This window comes from Pygocentrus nattereri, chromosome 14 (assembly GCF_015220715.1).
Source record: "Pygocentrus nattereri isolate fPygNat1 chromosome 14, fPygNat1.pri, whole genome shotgun sequence".
NCBI lineage: Eukaryota > Metazoa > Chordata > Actinopteri > Characiformes > Serrasalmidae > Pygocentrus > Pygocentrus nattereri.
Window position 1 is genome coordinate 150,001 of NC_051224.1, and position 18,104 is coordinate 168,104.

At 40.0% G+C, this 18,104-nt stretch overlaps 1 protein-coding gene across 1 annotated transcript in view; it reads right to left on the reverse strand.

The window, feature by feature from the left end:
• LOC108411753 (ras-related protein Rab-26) overlaps positions 1 to 18,104 on the reverse strand; it is a 178,090-nt gene that overhangs the window by 60,293 nt on the left and 99,693 nt on the right. Inside the window, exon 5 of the mRNA XM_017683482.2 lies at positions 8,744 to 8,796. Within this exon, the coding sequence (XP_017538971.1) occupies positions 8,744 to 8,796 (53 nt within the window). The remainder of the gene's footprint in view (positions 1 to 8,743; positions 8,797 to 18,104) is intronic.

The following is an 18,104-nucleotide window of genomic DNA, read 5'->3' on the forward strand; positions in this document are numbered from 1 at the left end:
CATCACGCTGGAGGTCACTGAATCGACTCAGTATGCAATTTTTACATAATTCAAAATGGAGATTCAAGGTTTTGTCCTGACAGCAATAATATGTTAATCATCTCTTTAACCTGATTCCTCTATTATTCTAATGAGTACCAATTATTCTGAAGACATTACAGGAGTTTGTTTAGGGTAAATACAGCCTCAGCCATAAAATATTCCATTTGAATAACAAACACATGTACAAAGAGTAACGACCTCCTGGGTACATAATGCATAACCTCACCGCACTTCACTGCGGCTTCTTACAAGCAAGTCATTCTAGCTAACTCGGTAAGAATAGGATAAATTACATTACAAGCTAATATCTGAACACAGCAGGTAAATGTCAGGGTGAAAACTGGGCAGGTGTCCATTCTAACTGTAATATTAATAATAATACATTGGATTTATAACGCACTTTTCATTTATAGTAAATGCCAAAGTGCTTACAGTATAAAACATTAAGTAAAAGATAATAATAAAAAAAAATAATACTAATAAAATATAATACTTTATTGTCCATATGTCCTCCTAAAAAGATAAGTCTTTAGTCCCTTTTTTAAAAGAATCAGTTGTCTGAGGCTTCCTCAGATGGTCAGGCAGGGCATTCCAAAGGTGTGGAGCTGCAGAACAAAAGGCACGGTCACCCATGGTACTAAGTTCTGTTCTGGTTGGAAGAAGACGGTGGAGATGCACAGAGCGAAGGGCTCGTAGACGTGTCTGTGGTACTAGCAGTTCTTTTAAGTAAGAGGGAGCCTGGCCATGAACACATTTGTGTGTAACGAGGAGAACCTTGTATTCAATCCTCTTAGTCAGGGAGCCAGTGAAGAGACTGAAGAACAGGTGTAATGTGCTCATTTTTGCGTACCTTCATCAGGACCCTGGCTGCACTGTTTTGAACATACTGTAATCTCTGAATACTCTTACTAGGGAGCACCAAGAGAAGAGCATTACAGTAGTCCAGTCTTGAGGACACAAAAGCTTGGACCAGTCTTTCAGCATCAGACAGACTGAGGATAAAACGCAACTTGGCAATATTTCTGAGATGGTGGTAGGCAGTCTTACAAATATGTTTAATATGACTATCAAAAGTGAGTTGTGAATCCAGTTTAACACCCAGGTTGTTGAAGGTAGAGGATAAGGAAATGTCTTGTCCAAAGAGTGTAATTCTGGAAACATGGGATAGAGGATCTGTTGTTGGGTTCCAACCATAATTACCTCAGTTTTTGCACTGTTCAGCTGAAGAAAATTATGAGCCAACCACACTTTTATTTCCTCCAAGCAGTCATGAAGTTGAGTGAGAGGGGTTGCTGACTGAGAAGTTGATGACAGTAATGATGGTGAAGAGCCAACTTTCAGGTAAAGTTGTAGGTCATCAGCATAGCAATGAAAAGAAATTCCATAGCGTCTGATAACATTGCCCAGTGGCAATAAATACAGAATAAAAAGGATAGGGCCAAGGACCGATCCCTGAGGAACTCCACAGGTCACTGAGTGAGTCTGAGATCTGGCTTTCCCAAGCTCAACAAATTCTGTTCTGTCCATTAGATATGATTTAAACCAGTCCAAAGCAGTGTCTTTGATGCCAATGATGCAACAGAGCCTGTTCAGAAGTATGCCATGGTCAACAGTGTCAAATGCTGCAGACAGATCCAGGAGCACAAGAAGTGAAGGGGGTGTGCCACATTCAGGCTTACACACTAGACTAATCTCATCTGGCAAAATATCCAACTGCATCAATATTATAGATCTATATTGTAATACTGGCAAACAAAAGCAGAGCCATGTCTACGTCTGTGTCAATAACAGAATTATCTTATTTGGGTAACTGTGTGGAAATTCAAAACTACAGTCAACAACTTTTTATTAAAAGAAATCTAGAAAGACTGTAACTTTACTGATACTCTTTCATGTGGCTGGACATCAGAATGCTGCCCATGCCGTATGAGTCCACATAAAACAGATAGAAAGACAGCATTTCCAAGCCTGCTCAATACTGAAAAAGCCTCTCTTTCTCAGACACACACAATCTGCCATCTGACACTCACCTCATCTGTCTCACAAGCAGTTCCCCCACTCTGACCATGACTAACCACCCTGCAGCTTCTCCCTGATCCTAATGACTAAATGAATAGAATGCCTGGAGATACATATATTGTCTCTGATTTAAAACCTCCATGCAGAGTAAATCTCTGAGCTGGATTATCCTTATTGTTGCATAGTTCAGCTGTCAATATCACAAAATATATTTCCAAAAGTTTTCACTCCCCCATCTAAATCACTGAATTCAGGTGTTCCAGTCACTTCCATGGCCACAGGTGTGTAAAGCCGAGCCCCTAGGCCTGCAGACTGCTTCTACAGACATTAGTGAAAGAATGGGTCGCTCTCAGGAGCTCAGTGAATTCCAGCGTGGTACCGTGATCGGACGCCACCTGTGCAGCAAGTCCAGTCGTGAAATTTCACTACTAAATATTCCACAGTCCACTGTCAGTGGGATTATAACAAAGTGGAAGCGATTGGGAACGACGGCAACTCAGCCACGAAGTGGTCGGCCACGTAAAATGACAGAGTGGTCAGCAGATGCTGAGGGGCATAGTGCGCAGAGGTCACCGACTTTCTGCAGAGTCCATCACTACAGACCTCCAAACTTCATGCGGCCTTCAGATCAGCTCAAGAACAGTGTAGAGAGCTTCATGGAATGGGTTTCCATGGCCGAGCAGCTGCATCCAAGCCTTACACCACCAAGCGCAGTGCAAAGTGTGGAATGCAGAGGTGTAAAGCGCCGCCACTGGACTCTATAGGATTATGGTGTGGGGGTGTTTTTCAGGAGTTGGGCTCGGCCCCTCAGTTCCAGTGAAAGGAACTCTTAAAGCTTCAACACCAAGAGATTTTGGACAATTTCATGCTCCCAAATTTGTGGGAACAGTTTGGGGACGGCCCCTTCCTGCTCCAACATGACTGTGCACCAGTGCACAAAGCAGGTCCATAAAGATGTGGATGAGCCAGTTTGGTGTGGAAGAACTTGACTGGCCTGCACAGAGTCCTGACCTCAACCCCATAGAACCCCTTTGGGCTGAATTAGAGCGGAGACTGTGAGCCAGGCCTTCTCGTCCAACATCAGCGTCTGACCTCACAAATGTGCTTCTGGAATAACAGTCAAAAATTCCCATAAACACTCCTAACCCTTGTGGAAAGCCTTCCCAGAAGAGTTGAAGCTGTTATAGCTGCAAAGGGTGGGCCGACATCATATTAAACCCCATGGATTAAGAATTGGATCTCACGCAAGTTCATGTGCGTGTGAATACCTTTGGAAATACAGTGTATATTAGGAATCATTGAATCTACAGATCATTTTGATGACTAATTGACCATCCAGACTTAAAAATCCACCAATGGTTGAGTCATTCAGAGTGGTCTGATGTGAAATGGTTCACTGTAGAGAAACTTGCCAACTCGGATTTTCTTTACAGTTTTTAGGTTAATGATGGTAAAATAGTGGTAAAACTGGAAAAAGTCGATTTTGTTTAGGAACTCTTTTGCATACTTGCTTATTTTTTATATTTTCCATATTTTACATGTACCTCTCCGCCATGAGCAGATTATGTCTATGTCTCACGCATTAGGCAGCGTATTCATAACCCTTTTGTGTAATGATATTCTGTGTGGTAGCTTTAACAGCCTTAAGATGTCTGGTTCCTATCACCGCCACTGTGAACAAATTGAAATTACTCCAATGACAAATTACTTTATTTACATCTCACTGGCTGAGCTGTACACTTTGTTGGGAAAAGATAAATAATGAAACCTTAATAAGGAAAGATTAATTCATCTGATGCACCGTTTTTCCACTCCTCCGCTGTCCAGTGTCAGTGAGCCTGCACCAATGGAACCTCAGATTCTTGGGTGACAGGAATGGAACACTTTGTGCTCCTTACCTGCTGTAGCCAAGAGTCCTCAGAGATGTTTTTCTGTCCAACACTACTGTAAAGCGTGGTGATTCGAGGTACTGAAACATTCCAGTCAGCACTAAAAAGTTTGCCTGTTTTTTTTTGTTTAGTTTTTTTCTGGTAAACTCTAGTTACTGTTGTGTGGGAAAATCCCAGGAGATTAACAGTTTGTAAAAAACTCAAGCCATCAACAGCCCTTCCCTCGTCAAAGTCATTTAGATCGTGTTTTCTGTTCATCATGACAGGTTTCTGTTTTCTCCCAGAGGATCCAGCCTCCACCCTGGGTCTCGGACGTAGTGTTATGTTACAACTAATTAATTTTTAAATTAGTATTCTAATTTAATTTAATCTGTTTTCTAATATAAAAAGGTAATTAAATTCTTGCAAAGTATAAAAAGCAATACCACCAAAAAGTTTAAAAGGTTTTCTTGCAAGAATGGAGAAGATGAAAAAACAAATTTCAGCCGTTGGTTCTTTTGAAGAAAAAGGCTTTTATTAAGTTTCAGTTTTCGGCTTCCGGATAGCCAAAATGCAAAGTTCCACACAGTTTCCAGTTTTTATAATGTTTTTTCAAATATGCTCATCGCCCCTCCCTGGGGTAATTTCTTCACTCCTCCTCTCCGACCATCCTGGGGTTTCCATTGGCTATCGTTATATTCACTATGTTAAATTTGACACCTATATGCTTCGCCTGGCAAGGACGATTTTTACGACTCTCCATAATGGGCTTTTTTATTTATTTAAGAGTTATGACCTGTCTTTGCTTGCTGCTTATCTATCTCCTCACTAAAAGCTAGCTTGTTTTTACCAAACAGACCGTATTTCTTGCATGCAGCTGTCCACTTATCTCTTAAGGCTTTCTAAGCAGTGCCTGGCATGAACACATCTCGCCTGAAAGCATTAGGCCTCACTTCCCTACCCAAGGCTGCTGGCCTTAGTTACAATGACTCTATACTTTAATCATTTCTAAATTAATGATTGCTGCAAACCTTTTATTAACGGTGACTCAAGGATATATTTTATCAGTAAATAAGCGATCATGACAGTTCTGCAGTTTCGCATTTTGCCTTCTCCTAAACACCTGAATGGCCTGGGATGCTGAGCTGAATCAGTGCACGGGCAGGGAAAACACTGCATCACGCAGTTGGACTGAAAAGGAGGAATGCTGGCAAATTACGGTGCATCTGCTTTTCTATAGAGCTAAATATAGGAAAGTATATGAGCTCTGATAAGAGAGGAACAGGAGAGAAGACACTGAAGATTGATCAAATATTCATTTGTGGGGGTCGAGCGTTTCATTGCCAGTGGCATACGCACTGAATCTCTCCTAGTAAATGAGGAAGTTGGACTCTCTGAAGAGCAAGAATAAGATGATGCATGAGCAGCTGTGCTCTGATTAATTTCACTCCCCCACACTGACTTCAGAAAATCTATTTCGCACCACTAGGGTGCACTCATCGAAAGAGGCCACTTTACTTTATAATGAGGGCCAACTGGGCTCAGGAGAATGTGACATGACAGGAATCTGATGAAACAAATGTTTTAACTGTGGGAAAATGGATGGTCAGTGGCTGGCGTGGTCAGGCTATGCTGATTAACTTCATTCTTCATGCTGTTATTTCTGACAAATTTTTTAGCCAGCCACGACAGCAGGTTACCCATCTACCACTAACACAGGTTAGTTTGGGCTGAGCCATTTGTTTCACGCTCATCGGCTCTGTGAGGATCCGAGTGCAGTGCGTTCGGATGTTCCCGCATTAGCATTCGACTGTTCAACATTACAGAAGTAGGCATGAAATGAGTTAATCGTTTCTCTGCTATTGCATCAGAACTGCTATTAAAAGCATTTATCTTGTGGTTCAACCTCATTCCTCAAATCCCTACACTATACAGCCTAACTCACCCAGCAAAGCACATCTTTGTCTTTCTGACAGATTATACGGAAAGGGTAACTTTCCTGTGTTGTTATTTTTAATTGATTTGGTCTTTTATAGCCTATAAATCCATTACTATTATCCAAGGTCACATTTTGAATGTTTGCAATGATTTGCCAAAAGTGTTCAGACATCATTTTAAACTTATCTGGACTACAAGTGAAAGTTTTTAATGTAAATTTATGGTTCAATCCATTTTTTCCCCATTTCATTTCAACGTGACTTATTTGTCACAACAGGGTGAAGAGGTCTCACTCCAGAACTGGCCTTTATGCACAAAAGGGCTTCTTATGATTAATTGAGATTGTCTTTAATAGCCTTTAATAGTCTTTAATGATCTCTTAGATTATATTTACTGTCTGTCAGGAGTTTTTTAGACTAAATGGCTACAGTCTGGCTGCTGGTAAAATCGTCTCAAATCCAAGCTAAAGTATCCTTTTTAATGTGACCTGTACGTTCAAGAACTGACCTGCATGTGCAGAAGTAAACCGATACACCAGCACACTCAGCAAAAAACACAGCTGCCCTCTACATCAATGCACTCAATAGAATCAATAGACTTCAAGCTACAAATGCGCTGTGCAAACTGCTACTTTACATTTGAAGGCAAACAGCAGACACTAAAAAGACCATGATGAGCAAAGTTTACAGAGAAAAACGTGCATTTCTGTGTTTGCTTTAATTGTGAATGCTGATTAATTCAGCTCAGTTTCTGAATGCAAAAGATGCAAACGGCAAAATGGTTAAATATTTTTGATCTATGTGAGGCTCCTTGGTGCCTTTTCACTTTACGTGAAGTTTGTCTGATTTTGAATTGATTTTAGTTTGAATTGTCTTGTTACACAACGCTGTCTCCCGGATCTGTTCACATTACTTGAGCTTGTCTCATTCGTAACCTTAACAGGCCCTTTAACGACGCTGCTGTAAGGTGTCTGTTCCTGTGTGCACACAATTACAATTAAGGTTGATTTGGATTAGCATACATTTGAATGAATTCCAATCTGACCATTCAGTCTGAGAGCACACTGCCATATACAGCATCAGATTTCAGTACCAGACAGGAAAGAGGCCCAAATCAGGATTGTAAACATCAGATTCAGTGGATTCTTTGCTGCAAACAAAAAACAAACTGGTGTCACATATAAAGAAGAAGATCATTTTGGGCCTCTTTTCCCTAAAGTGTGAACATAACCTTAGTGTTTTTATGAGCATACGTTGCTTATACTAGCACTAAACCTCATAAAATATCAGCTACAGCTAATATAACTCAAAATACCAGAGATTGGTCTCTTGCTGATGGTAAAGATTCAGCCTTAAGCTTCAGGTGTCCTACATTACCTGACCAATTCAAATTCTCGGTTTCAAAAAATACATATTTTTTATTTGCTAATTTAAAATAATGTACTTAAGGTTAAGAAATACGTTTTCTAAACCTGATTCCGGACGCATGGCAAGCACTGACCACTGATCTAGACAAACATTGCTAAAAAGGCTTAAGGAAAAAATCTGAGTGAGTTGATATGCACGACACATACATGTAATTCTTCCCACATGCACTACTACAACTTGAATGCAACAGTGTGCATGGTCATGTGTTCCTCTCTGTGGGGTCTTACAGGTGATTACCAGAGAAACCACATACTAATCACACTACATCTCCCTCGGGTTTTAGAAATGCCCATCAACTCGCTCTCTCTCAGAAGTCTTTCGTAACTCCATTAATGCCTGAACTCAGTAAAAATGCATCTAGTTTTAATGCGCTTTCCATCAGAATGGCTTTCAGAAAATGGCTAAATTGAAGTCATTAGGCCTCATGCGCTCACTTCAGACCTGGAAACTAAATATGGTTGAACATTCAGCCAAGCTGTTTTCCAGGAGCATGACAGACCTGATATCTCAGAGCTGGGATGTTCATCATTGTCCTGTGTTCTGGGGGTGAGGTATTCCTTAAAGCGCCTCTGTCTGTGTGTGCAGGTTTGATATTTAGTGTCTTTCAGTGAACCGCCTGCACCTTTCAGCTGAAGCATGCGAGCGCTCCTCGAGGACTGACAGCTCCTCCAGCACCACAGAGACAGACAGCTGGGGAGAACAGGCCTATAATAGCACCCTGAGGGCCTGAGCTAAACTGGCAGATTGAAACCCCCCAACCCCCCCATCCTTCCCCAACCCCACCACTTTCATTCTCTGAAAGACTAAAAACCTGGATACATGGATATGTTTGCTGTCCACTATATATTATATATACAGTGCATACAGCACAACATACAGCACTGTGTGAAAGTTTTAGGCGTCTGAGCGAATGTTTAATCAGTTTCCCTCAGCAGTGAGTTTATCACAGTATACATTAGAATAAAGTCGTATTCATAATTCAAATAAACAGAAAAACAATAAACAGTAACAAGAATTTCTCAGGTCCATATTTTTCCTGGACACCTTCACAGCCGCCACAGAGACTCGTTAATATCATCAATTACATCATGAGCTCAATTTACTGAGCACTGATTGGTCAAACCAGGAGCTGCTTTTTAACTACATATAATACTGGACTTCCTCGAGGAGCGGCTTGGAGATGGGTAAACAAACACACTGACATCCAGAACATCACTGTTTATTATATATATATATATATATATATATATATATATATATATATATAAATTACTATTAATCAATATTCTAATATTTCTATGAAATATTAACACTTTTCTCAGCAAATAAACATACACAAATAAATAGATTTTGAAAACGTGTCTTGGGTGCCTCAGACTTTTACACAGTGCTATGTGTGTATATATATATACTCTATTATCCGAGTGAAGCAAGCAGTGATGCTCTTACCCGAATGTTGTCAAAAGAAGCTTTGTTGGTGACGTCATACAGGAGCAGCAGAGCTGGAGGAAAGGGGGAGGAGAAGAAAACAACAGAGAGGAAAACAAAGAGAGAAAGAGAAAGACAGTGAGAGAGAGAAAGAAAGAAGGAAACAGAGGTGGTTAGTTAATCAGTTTCCCAGAGCTCCTTCCTGGGAAATTTCATTAACCATTAAACTCTCATTTGGGTTTATTACTAATTTGGAAAGTTTCAGCCTGGCTTTGGTGCACCTCTTTCTGATCTTCTGCAGTGGCGGTTCCTATATGTCTGGCTTCTTTTATTTCTTCTCAAGGCTGAATTTTCATAATGCTGGGTAATTGCATTGCTCGCTCATTGTCAGCCAGGCTGACAAATCGGCTGCCTGGCCTAATTCACTGGAACACAAGCATGAGTCTTTATCAGAGCCTGTCAGCGAGAAACTCGAGCGCTAAGCTAATGAACTTTGGGTACAGCTAACGGAGCAGCAGGGCGCTGATTCTTATAGGCTTGAATGGATTTATGTTAAGTAGTTCTGTAGAACAGCATGAGTAGTCTGATATATTCACTTAGGTTGCTTTTATATGTGTAGTTCAGTTCCCTCGGTCTGGACAAAAGCAGAAATTGATCCATTGCTGCATTTAATTCTGGTTCGTTTACACCAATATATTTGACCCTGAACCAAAAGATACCAACAAAAGTCACATGGACAAAAAATTCACAACTGAAAATTTTACCATCTCATTTCCAAAAAAGTTGAGAAACAAACACAAAAAAGCAATGATGTGCAATTTGTGTAAACCCTCCACTGAAAATGCTTCAAAGACAACGTATGAAATTTTATTGTTTTTAAAAAAATATTTGCCCATTTTGAATTTGATGCCAGCAACATGTTTCAAAAAAAGTTGATATGTAAGGAACAAAAGGCTGGTAAAGTTGTGTTGATCGGCAACAGGTCAATAACATGATATAAGAAAGCAGCCCAGAGAGATTTTCTTCTCTCTCAAAGACAAAAGCTTCAACAAGCTGCTAACATCTGTGTTAGTGTGCCAGAAATATCACCAGAAAAAATGAAATAACAGTTTTTACTGGAAATTAAATAAATTGAGAATTTGTGTTTTGTTTTTATTTTGTTTGTTTTTTGGAGTCTACTGTATGTGGTGATACGTTTGTATACTGATATGTTATAAAGGCTTTGAACATCATTTGAGCCTCGTCATCATTTCCAGTTCAGAGGTCCTAAAGAGATTATAAAACACACTGACTGCACATAGAAAACAAGGTATGTAGAGGAGACTACGGTTCATTCTGTCTTTAGTCTGTTTTGCATTCATACTTCAAAATAAACCAAATTAAGAGATAATTTAGTCAGTGCACTAACAAAGTAATCATAATCAAAATAACATAAAACATTAAAAAAGCATTGCAGTGGCTGGTTGATTTCAATAGTAAATAAAATGGCTTTATTTGTCTCGTAGACCCCCAGTTCCTATCACCATCACTGTGAAGAAATCTTTACAATCATTTCACATTAAACCACTAACCAATAACAAGTACTTATAAAAAAGCAGTTCAATTCCCAGCTGGTTGATGCAGGCAGGTGTTGCTTCTAGACAACAAACATAGTTCTGCAAATTCTCAGAACAAAATAAATATTGATGATGCCCACTACAGTATGACCAAGTACATGCATTACTCAATAACCTCATTATATTATCTTACATAAATATGTCTAATGTTGTTGTAGAGTGAGGAAAATGGGTTTGTTGCCCTGAGGCAACGTTGTGTGATATAGGGCTAAGGTGTAAACGTCCATTGAGAAAGTGGAGTGCAGAGCTAATTTAATGGATTTGACCTGCGACACTTTAAGCACTACAGGTCAAAATACCCGAAAAGGTTAAAACATGGGATATCTTCATGCAGGTGAATGATATGAATAAAATAGCAAAGCACAAAGGCGTTCGACTGAGCACCGTTCTGTCACTCTGCGTGCTTGTGTGGGTACTGAGGTGAAATTTCAACCCAGCGTTTAGCAGAGTGAAGAGCAGAGCTGCTGCCGAGAGTGGAGGATGTGCAGGTTGATAGGAAGGTGATAGAACCTTCTCCTGATTGGCTCCTCTGCACTCGTCTTATCTGTTCGTTTCAGCGCTCGGTGTGTGTGAGCAGGTGTGATTTGCTGCATGCTCGGGTGGGTAGGCTTGTTTGTGATGGTGCTTGAGTGTGAATGTTTGTATTCTGCATATCTTTTTCTCCAAAGTTTCCAATATCAATGGTAATTTTCTCAGGAATAGAATGAATTCTTAGAGCTTATAACTCAACAGAGCTAAAATCCACATACAAACACGCCTCGTCTTTGGTCTTCTGTTTCAGAAATGTGAGACAAAAAATGGACTTAGCTGTCCGCCTTTCACTTTCCAAGCCCTTCAGAACATTTTTGTTTTTCTTCTGTAAAAAGTACAACTTTGGTATAAGTGAAGTATTTAACACCGAGTGCTGTCAGAGAGTAGGAGAGTGAGAAAGCAGAGAGAGAAGCTGACAGAACAGATGAGATCTGATACGCTTAAGAAGACACGGGAGTAACTCCAGTTGGAGAATGAGAGGTTCCAGAGGGGGATGAGATTCCATCAAAAAGAAAAGAGCTGGAAATGGAGCAGAGAGAAGCAGACAGCTCTGCTTTATGTCCATTTTTCATGGGCAATATCTGATCTACTGATTTTCGGTGTCCATTCTACTGATTTAAAGTGTCTGATGCTCCGATCGAGGCACTTTCTCACAGTCACCTTGATGCAGAGATCCCCTAGAGCAATTTCTAGAGTGAGATTTCCTGATTTGAGTACTAGAAAAACCCCTTCTGAGGACGCAGTTTGAAGGTGGGAAGCACTTCTGAAAAAAATACAAGCACTGGTTAATGCAGCGACCCAGAAGGATAAGCGGTTTAGGTTATAATATATATATATATATATATATATATATATATATGTGTGTGTGTGTGTGTGTGTGTGTGTGTGTGTGTGTGTGTGTGGTTAATGCGGACACCTAACATTATTGCCGTATATCACAACTATATTTTTTAACCTCTACTTCAGTGGCTATGCTAGCAGTCAGGACTTCTTAATTGCCTTGGGAATTTTACAATGTTTGTATGATGTATCTGTATATAGTTATGCTAGTTATTATAGGAACAGAACACTGATGAAGGAAAACACACAAAAAGTACAAAATCTTGAATTCAAATCAACAAGGATGAGGGAACGCCACGCTGTTAGTATTTAATATACTAAATGCTAGTTTTAGGCAGGAACGTCCTATTAAGTGTTTGTGTTCACAGTGATACTGATGTTTTACTTTTATCATGATCTTTACACCTTTGAAAAAAAACTCATCCCACTGGCAGTGAATCCAATCACAAAATGATCAACTGCTGTCACCCTCTTCCTATAACCCCCCTGACCTGCTGTTCAGCCACTTACAGACTCCTGCCCATCCTTTCTACAAGCCTGTCAGTGCACAATTCCCTCTATCATGCAAGTACCAATCCTCTGATTCCCATGTTTGGCGTTTAAAGGGAAATTCCACTGATTTACCAATATTTCTGCACATTCACTGTGCATATACCTGAGATACAAACCAAGTTATTCAGAGTTAGAAATAGTTAATTGCAGATTTTTTTTACAGCGGTGTTGATAGGAATCACAATGTATACAACACCAATGCAGTCATATTTTATTCCATTCAAAATGACCAGTGAACCTATAAATGTCTTCTAAGTTTTTATTTATGTTAATAAAGGTGAAATGTTGAGATACATTGCCAAAGCAGTTTCATAGAAATCTAGGACCAAGCCTCTAATGCGCAAACCAAAGGTGACAGTGGCAAGGAAAGCAAAAACAACCAAGACTCATCCTTCTCTGATTGACACCAGATAGCAGAACAAAGTTGTATGTCGCAATCTGCGGGGTCCAAGCACATTGAGGCCTTGTGTGCCATCCACAAAGGTTTGCATAGATTCATTTTGGGGACGTTATCCTAGACAGGGAACTAAACTCAGGATCTTAGTATTTGTGGGCAGACATTTTCATGGTGTGCAGTAAATCCAAACAAATTCACTTTGTCTTAGAACACCTTGCATGCACCGCTCCATTATGGAAAAAAGGTGTCTCTCTAATCTGACAATGTATTCGTTATTTCATGTAATAGCTTTCTGTAATGTACCTTAAAAGGCATGAAATGCTTTGGACATCTGTTTCCACCATGACCGCTGGAACAAATTTAAACTCTGCCAGTTTCAGTAGAACGGAGAATTTCAGAACAGACCACTCTGGTTGAGCTTGATTACATCTTAATGATTTAATTATGCAGCGATTTTGATTTGGAATTCTCATTTAATCTGATTGGAGGGAGGGAGTTCTGCAGCTCAGTGGGAGGTTTCCTGATAATGCTGGATCTTAGGATTAGCAGGTGTGTTCATGAGGTTCTTAAGCATCAAACATTTTGTCATGCAGGTTTTTCAAAATACATGTTAGATGGACTCTTAAGAGAAATTCAACAGCTTCTTTGCAAACTGTGTTCCTGCTGAAGTACAAGCAGTTCGTCAACAGATGCTATGAGTCGGTAGTTTGACTGTGATGTAAAATAATCTAACAAATGTACTTGTCTTTCCTACATTTACTCCAAAAGGCTGCTGTGCACACTCAAACACTAGGTGTTTCAAAAGAAGAGCGATGTGACACGTACAACTGAATATCTTACAGCTACAGACCTTTCAGTTAAATCTGCTATACTGTGTTATGATGATACAGCAAGTCCAAATCCAAAATGCACTTGTAACGCACATGATCAACACCTGCCAAAAAGTAGTCCTATAGAAATCTGGATCCATGCCAAAGGTGACAGCAGCAGGGAAAAGCTCACGTAGATCATGAGGAATGACAAAAATCAAGATTCCTAAGGAGAACACAGTTCATGTGTCAATGCCAGATAGCAACACAATAATAACAGGAGTTAAGAGAACTATGAATAAAGAAATAGGCCTATTCAGATCTGATTAGTTTATCAGGGTGACGTCTGGATATCCTCCTGCTCTATTCATGTGGAAAGCTGATGGTACAGTGCATATAAAGCAATGCTTGGATGGCACTGTTTAGCTGTAAGAGAATATAAAGTGCTCAATACATGCGGTTGCCTTTATAAACACCCTTAAATCAGCCTGTGAGAACTCGCTTCTCTGACTTTTTCATTTCTCCTTCCGATGATCCTCTCCCAGTGTAGAGAGGATGGAGACAAAGCTCTACTATCCAGATCAAGTAAATAGTTGAAATAATCTACCACTTCACACCTTGGCAAATGTTCAATATGGACACACCCAAGAAAAATAAATACGGCGAGTAGCAGCGGTCAAAATACTGCTTTTCCAACATGACACAAGAGCAGCTTGCACACATTTATATCCAGACAGGGATGAAGTTATCAGACCGTGATTTTGTGAATAAGAGTAGGTAATTCAGGCTGTAATTTTCTGAGGGGAGGAGGGAGAAAGCATTGTTTACTAAAGTCACTACAACATCCAAGTGAGGCTTTTAATTGCAAAAGCAGAGCGAGTGTAGAGCCCATACCATAACAATAAAACCGAATACAGCCAGAAGCTCTCCAGTATGCAGAGCAGAAAACTGATTTGCAGAAAATATTATTTTTCATGAAACACTGCATTTCATGCATTTATTTCAGAAGTCTGAGATATGAAGTGCAGGATCCTTGTTCTGGCACAAATGAAGCCCTCCCTATAGGACTGTGCTAAAGTGCGAGACCATCCTTTCCAGACAAAACGGCTGTTAAGTGCGAGTTATTTGTTTTCTTAGGAAAAAAGCAAAACAGAAAACTACAAAGAAGCCTCGCCAGCTAAATATAATAATAATTATTATTAATATATATATACACACACATATAAAATGTAGTGTGTCCACCTTTTCCGCCTTCATCACAACTTCCATTCTTTTCAGGAGATTTCACTTTTTTGAGGAAATGTGCAGGGATATTTTTCCACACCTCCAAAGTTCAGTCTTAGACGTCAGTTACACGTAATTTTTCTCAAAGAAGAATCACAAACACATTCAGTGACATTGAGGTCTAAACTCTGGGGTGGCCAGTCCCTTGATCTAAAAATGGCAGCAGCTTCTTTGTTTGATAACTTCTTCACAGCCACACTTCCCTTCAGAAAAAATAGCGTCGTCTTACAGTGGAAGGAAGAAAAAAAAAAAAAAACAAGTGTAGATTTTTCAGATCTGAAGCTCTGAAGCAAGAGTGGAGCTTAATTTTCTCCTCTCTCTCAAAGATGAAAGCTTTATGTAGAGTTTATCTGATGGTGACTGTTAGGGAGGTCTTCCAGGTCCTCAGGCACAGCTGATAAGAGTTTGATTTTCTCTATAACTTTTAATCATTTTTTTTATGAAACTCCAGTTTTTTGTGGATTATCTAATCTAATCTCCTTATATCACCTGAAAAATGAATTTATGACTTTTTCGCAGGACAGTATGTCTCCATCTTACCAATCTACTTGGCACACTGGAGAGCTTTTCTTTTGAAAACACAGCTTTATCTCATTTTATTGCTATTGCATGTAGAGCCCCTGCCAGGCTAAAGCCATCCCACTGCCCACTACTCTTCTCTGAGAGACAACAACCATCTCCATCTATCATATCACCTGTCAGATGCTTGCAGTGTCATGGGCCCAAAGACACCACCAGCACTGGTGAAGTACTTTTGCTGCCGATTGTTGTGAAGGAGAGAGGCGTCATTAGGCTGTGTGATGGAGAGCAGCTCGATTTGGAGATAAAGGAAAGGAAGGCCTATAACAATGGCTCTCTGTCTTAACATGCATTAGTCTTTCTTCCTAGAGATGACTTCGGTGGGCCTGACTGGAATGCAAGAGGAAAACAAAACAGGCCCGTCTAACTCCAAGTGAGTTTTTTACCAGGGATCAGGGGCTTTATCTTCTTTATTGTTTCATAGAATATCCATCTAGGGCTTTTCTGTTTGCACAGAGTTTCCATCTTTTCATCTGTGGTAACTTTCTGCTGTGAAGTATGCTGAACTACAGGAGACAAGAAACACTCCTCATTCTCTGTGGACATGCTTCAGCACACACCTTGGACAGCATGCCCTGTCTTATTGACGGCCTTGAATCCATATGAAAGGATCAGATGTCCATACAGTCGTATTGGGAACGGCATGGGCTACAATCCCATAAGCGCGCTATTACAGAACAGTAAACAGAATGATATCGAACAAAATCTCTTGTTTAACCTGATCTTACGTGGGCGATACACCAGAGACGTACAGTTTAACTCTGTTTTATATCACCTTATAAAGAACATTACGCTCTGTGATCACTTCCGAGTGAGCGTGCACACACATTCAGAATGAACTGCAAATCGCTGACGGCTTATTACGGATTTGTTTCATCAAAGTTGAAATAAAACTCAACTGAAGTGTGAAGTATAGTACTGTGTGAAAATCAGAGAACTTTAATTTGTTTGATTTTAATTCAAAATGGCTTATAAGTGTAAGTTATTCATTTTTCATGTATTCAACAGAAAGTTACACAGAAGCCTTGGCAACTAAATATAATATCAGATATTTGTGGGCACCCTTTGCTTTTATAACAGCTTCCAGTCTTCTGGGTCACTTTCTTTCAATTTATTTTAAAAAATCTGAAGATATATTTAGTACTTGTTCTCCTAGGAGTTAAAGTGGCAGTAGAACGCAAACAAGCAAAGAGTGGACAAATTATATACTGACAGACATGATGTGACACTTGTTTTCTGGTAAATAAATGTTTCCTGCTTTTTATCTGACACTGAAAAGTGGCTATCTTGCTTGAACCGAAAATGAAAATTGAAAAATGTAATTTACTTGAACGGCACTGAAAAATCCTATTAGAAGGGACAATCTATGGGCCACTGAGTGCAGAAATAGCTGCTATGTTGCCTCTGCATCAGAGGAATGAACAAATGCTTATGAGAGAAGAAAAATAACAGCTGCTCATGAGCTGCTTCAAAATATATTATAGTCAGCCCTTGCTGCTCCTACAGCACGTATCCTGTGCAATTCAGTTGAGACAACATGTGTCCGGCGAACGCAGCGGTCATTCCGCCTCTACTTCTCTTCATGTTCAATTGTTCTGAATGACTGGAGAGAAAAACTGTGGCCCCCTCCACTTTTTTCTTTTTCATGTGTCCGCGAAGGCGACTGCCTTGATGGGAGCTTTATGTAAAAGTAACTGCCTGAGCCATGGCCTCGGAAAAAGGCCAGGAAGCAGCAGGGAAAGTCTGCACACATGGGAGAGTTTGTGACCATGGGTGTTTGACCAGTAATGGCTGAATGTGTATAGAAAGCCAGCACACCAGAGAACTGCACTAAGCATCCCTGGACTTTTCTCTAACCTCAGTCGCAAAGCATTCTTGTCCAGTGGTTGATCCTTTGCTTTCTTCAGCTCCATTTAGCACTGTGAAAGGCAGCTTTTGAAGACCAAGGTGAAGACCCTCTGTTCACAGTACAGACTGTGCAATTTGAACATAAAATCAAATACATGTAGAATCCAAATGCAACCTAAGATTTAAAAAGGAGCAAATCATTTTGGGTAGCTCTACCCCCAGAACTACAACACTTATTTAAATTCTCAGTTGTTTCGAGTGTCGCGCTTAAGAAGTATGACCGTTGATATCGGACAATCACAATAAACAACACATGCAATGAGTGATGGCTTGGTCCTAAACTAATGGGTGCTTAATGTTATATTTACACCAAATATTTGGACCAAAACAACCCAGCTTCCACAATATTGGCACCCCCAATTTTAATATTTAGTCAAGCCTTCCCAGGAGAGAATATCAGTACTAAGTCACGTTTTTTTTTTTTTTTTTTTTTTTTAATTCTATGTTTATTTGGGAAGGAAAGACCTTACATTCCACTTTTTTTCCCTACATATCAAAAGAAAACATAAATACAAGTAGTGTTTAACCATCTCCTTGTAATCGCTTTCTTGCTGGCTGTTAAGAGTATAAGCATTAGTTTCTTGTCCTTTTTACTCAATGTTGTAGTCGGGATATTGCACAAATATACAGCCTCACATTTGAATCACATTTGGGTTGGCAGCGACTGAGAGCGCGTCACTGCAAGCGACTGAGAGCGCGTCACTGCAAGCGACTGAGAGCGCGTCACTGCGGTAAAGTTTGTTGTGCTATGAGCATTTAAATCAACAAGAAGCGGTAAGTGGCTAAATATCATGGCTTCTGCTGGTTGCTTCGTCTGCGCAGAGTGTGGCATGTTTAGCTTATCGCCCTTTTCCGCCTCTAGTGAT